The following is a 4,123-nucleotide window of genomic DNA, read 5'->3' on the forward strand; positions in this document are numbered from 1 at the left end:
TTACGAATAAATGTCTTTGTCAATAATAAAACCTATAAAATATATGATACGGAGAGAGGAAAAGTAAAGATCGTTTTTATCGATAATTTATATTTTTGGTAACCAAATTTTAATTTGAAAGTTATATCTAAAATAAATTAATAATAAAACTTTGATAGAAATTGAAGGTTTTTCATAAAACTTTACACTAAATTACGAAATGTTGTGTTTCAAATTTCAATGAGTACATTGGAAGATAACCATAGTGCCATTTTTGATAAAGCCCAAAGGCAGTTTGGTAATTTCCGCTTGATTGCGACGTGGCAACCTGTGGCCACACATGGGATTTGTAACGGACGTTTAAAAGCTCTGAGATAACGGGGGAGGTGACCGCCACGTAGTATTCCAGGTAGGCGAAACAATATCCATGTCAGCAAGATTGACGGACCCCTTTATATATAGCAGCCTTAACCTGGTTTCTGTTCCTTTTCACTCAAAAGAACCCCAAACCCAAAGCCTTGAACCTGTTTAAAATTTTGTAGTTGCTCCGATCATCCACATTTGCCTTACGCGGCGATTTCTGATTGTACAATTTCGTTATGATTTCGCCGGAGATGAGGTTTCCGGCAGACGTTCATCGGTTCCTAGATTTAAGCAGTTTTGATCTCTTAATTTCCGTAGGTGACGTACTTACCTAGCCTAAAACCTAATAGTAGCTGAAAACCCTACGCGAAAGCGAGCGTTACGTAGGAGAGATTAGAAGTTATTCCTTGTTTTGTTTCACAAATCGGTATTTAAATAATAGAATAATATATAATAATGCTAATCTATAAGATAAAGCATCAGTTTTGCAGGGTTTTCTAAGGATTTAGGCGGATTTCTTGGTTTTTGTGCCTCTTGGTTTGGTGATCCGATGGATGAGAGACTAGTTCATGTGCTGTGTTTTTACTATTACAGCCATTGGAATTTTGTTTCGGGTTTGTAGTATTGTGTGTTACCTAATCATTTCGATAAGGTATTACCATCAGAAAATTGAGGTTTTGTGATAAGTAGTTTTCTTTAGGTTTTAGACTTTTAGGGGTTTTCTCTCCTAATTAGAGGCTCAAATTGATAATCTCGGAAGAATATTTGGTATGCCTTTGACGATGAAGATACAGCCAATCGATTCAACCACACCGGAATGTTTCGAGTCGGTGAAAACTGTGCCTAAGTCTCGGTTGAGGCGTCTCTTTGATTTCTCGAGCTTTTTGAGAGGATCGGCGGTTGCGGATAGGTCCGTCGCCGGCGACTCGCAATGCGGCAAAGACTGTTCAGATGAGTTCGAGCCGAGCTCTGTCTGCTTGGACAAAATGGTCCAGAATTTCATAGAGGAGAGCAACGAGAAGCAGTCTGTGGCCGGAACCATCAAGTGTGGCCGGCACAACCACCACCAGTGCAATTGCGTCAACGGCAACAACTTCTGCAGTAGCGATGGTTCCGAGGATGAGTTCGACTCATTTAATTGTTTCGGCAACTCTAACAACCACAGTTCGTCGACCGACGCATGTGATCTCCTTAAGGTGATAATCTATTTTCCACTAACCTTATCCCATTGTACGTCGAACGATTATAATCGGAACAAATTTGTCTGCTTTTGGAGCCTGAAAAACGTTTATTGTGCGTTGAATTTATACAGAGTTTGGTGATTTGCGAGACAGTTTCTGAAAGGAATTTGTTGGCCGATGTTTCTAAAATCGTTGAAAAGAACAAGATCTGTAAGCGGAAAGATGAAATCAGTCGTAAGATCGTCGCCGATGGCCTCGTAGCTTCCGGATACGCCGTTTCTGTCTGTAAATCCCGCTGGGAAAAAACTTCAACCTATCCAGCAGGTAATTAATTACTCAAATCCATCTATCCAGATTTTTCCAAAATTTGCTTCTATTGATTTCGTATTAAATTCATGAAATAAGTCCTTGACCATTTCAAGCAATGGGTCTTTTCGTTCACAACTACTTTTCTATGAAATTACAGTCCTAAGTCCACATTAATTATTCTCGATTTTGATTCTACTTTTTTTTTTTTTTTTTTTTTTTTTTTTTTTGGGTTTTGGTTTTTAACAGGAGAATACGAGTATATTGAAGCTGTGGTTGAAGGGGATCGTTTGATAATCGACATAGATTTCAGATCGGAGTTTGAAATAGCGAGATCCACGAAAAGCTACAAAGGTGTTCTACAAATGCTCCCTCATATTTACATCGGTAAAGCCGATCGTCTCCAGAAGATCATCAACATAGTTTCTGATGCAGCAAAACAGAGCCTGAAGAAGAAAGGAATGCCTTTACCTCCATGGAGAAGAGCTGATTATGTAAAATCCAAATGGCTCTCTCCCTGTACCCGAATCATCAACAACACTCCCACTGATAATAATAATAATAATAATAATAATAATAATACCCCATCCATGGTTATGAATGACCCGATTTCAGACCCAAAAGACCCGATTTTAATGGATGAATTTGAAGTTATTGGAGGCGCTACTAAAGAGGAGGAAGGTCTGAAAGAATGGGAGCCATTAGAGATCAAACCGAAGGTACCGAAGACTGGAGGTAAAGTCGTTAGCGGTCTAGCTTCTGTGATCGAAGGCAACTGATGATTATAATTACATATCGGGGTTCAATTTGTCTAAAACCCATTTTAATCCAGATTTTTCTTGATGAAAAAATGATTTGGATAAAGTGGGGTTTAGGGAACCGGTATTTTTGACTATTTTGTGTTTTGCTTGTTTTTGTTTTTGGGTTTTTTTAGTTCTCTTTCTGAGCTTTTTGGCACCAGAAAAAGAAAAAAGAAAAAGAAAAAGAAGAAGGAAGGAAGAAAGAAAGAAAATATATACCGAAGAAGAAGATAAGATGGGTAGACTGAAGTCCCCTTGGTGTTTTTTTGTTGTAAGGGTCCATCTTTACTAACTTTGCTTTTGAGTTTTTTTGATAAATAATGATATATATAAATAAATAAACAGTTAAATAGAATATTCAATAGTATGTATCTTTAATCTTTAATATAATAGTATTAATATGTCTACCTGAGCCTGATACCCGTGTTTTCTTTTATTTTACTTTTTCAGTTGTTTATTTTTGTGTCAGCTATACAAAACTGTCTCTACTTGAGTTGGTTGTAATTGTTTATTTTATGTTATAAGCTTTCATAAAGTATGCACATCCATTTGGAAGGAGTAACATCATTGGGTTGATACACTTGTTGGAGGCGTTAGTGTGCGTGAATGAGTGAGAATGGTTGGGTGAGGAAAGTTTTGATATTACGATTCATTTAATATTTGGACCTGGTTTTTGAATCTTAAAGGGATGGATGGAAGGGTCCACTCCATATATTAGGAGTATTTGATAATATGTGAAAACCAATATGAGGAGAGGGGGGTGTTTGTTAGTTATTGTTTACTTAGGTCCACCATATGGGTTCACCTAATAATTTGGATAAGTAAGTGTCAAAGTGTGTATGTACATTGTATATCCAATATCCATCCATCCATCTACCCTAACCCTAACAAGTTTCTGGTATCCCCACTGGTCCAGACTCCTATATTAATTAAGGCTCTGCTTATTCGTAACCACTTATTGAACGGTTGGAGTTGTTGGATCACTCTTTCTGGGAAGTTTTCATTAACTTGTTTTATTTATTTATTTTATTTTGTTTTATTAAGAGTTGTTTCTTTTTCTCTCACAACTACTTTTTACATATATTTCCGACATAAACAAAAACTTCAGCTTCTCGCTTTCAACTTCCAGTTACCGGTTATTAGTTTTTAGTTTTCATCGACCAAACTATTTTTATCAAAGACACTATTAGTGAGTAATGTTGTTTGCTTGCATAATCTCAATAATAAATTTTGGACCTTTTAACTTTTGTTTTTTAACTAGTTTTACATATTTAAAAGCTAACAATTATCTTTTTCAAAACACCTCTGCATAAATAAAAACTATAGCTTTCGGCTTCCGGTTAACAGATTTTAGCTGCTACCTACAAATTTCTAGCGACCATATAGTTTTGATAAACATGCCCTCAATAAGTAATGTTGTATAATACCAAAAAGGTAAACAGTTAGCATCTAGATTCGCATTCTTTTCTGTTTATATAAGTGGAAAAACACCAT

The 4,123-nt window shown here is 36.3% G+C and overlaps 1 protein-coding gene across 1 annotated transcript; it reads left to right on the forward strand.

The window, feature by feature from the left end:
* Positions 1 to 456: 456 nt before the first annotated feature.
* On the forward strand, positions 457 to 3,044 carry LOC111921692 (uncharacterized). The gene is made up of 3 exons (XM_023917279.2): positions 457 to 1,538; positions 1,655 to 1,847; positions 2,079 to 3,044. The coding sequence occupies exons 1-3, from the start codon at positions 1,113 to 1,115 to the stop codon at positions 2,606 to 2,608; spliced, it is 1,149 nt and encodes a 382-aa protein (XP_023773047.1). The 5' UTR covers positions 457 to 1,112; the 3' UTR covers positions 2,609 to 3,044.
* The last annotated feature ends 1,079 nt before the right edge of the window (positions 3,045 to 4,123 follow it).

This window comes from Lactuca sativa, chromosome 9 (assembly GCF_002870075.4).
Source record: "Lactuca sativa cultivar Salinas chromosome 9, Lsat_Salinas_v11, whole genome shotgun sequence".
NCBI classification, from domain to species: Eukaryota; Viridiplantae; Streptophyta; class Magnoliopsida; order Asterales; family Asteraceae; genus Lactuca; species Lactuca sativa.

Excerpts from the sequence above, each read along its gene's own strand:
- LOC111921692 (XM_023917279.2), top strand. The coding sequence starts at position 1,113 with ATGCCTTTGACGATGAAGATACAGCCAATCGATTCAACCACACCGGAA. Across the intron at positions 1,539-1,654 it reads ACGCATGTGATCTCCTTAAG|AGTTTGGTGATTTGCGAGAC; the intron begins GTGATAATCTAT and ends GAATTTATACAG. Across the intron at positions 1,848-2,078 it reads AACTTCAACCTATCCAGCAG|GAGAATACGAGTATATTGAA; the intron begins GTAATTAATTAC and ends GGTTTTTAACAG.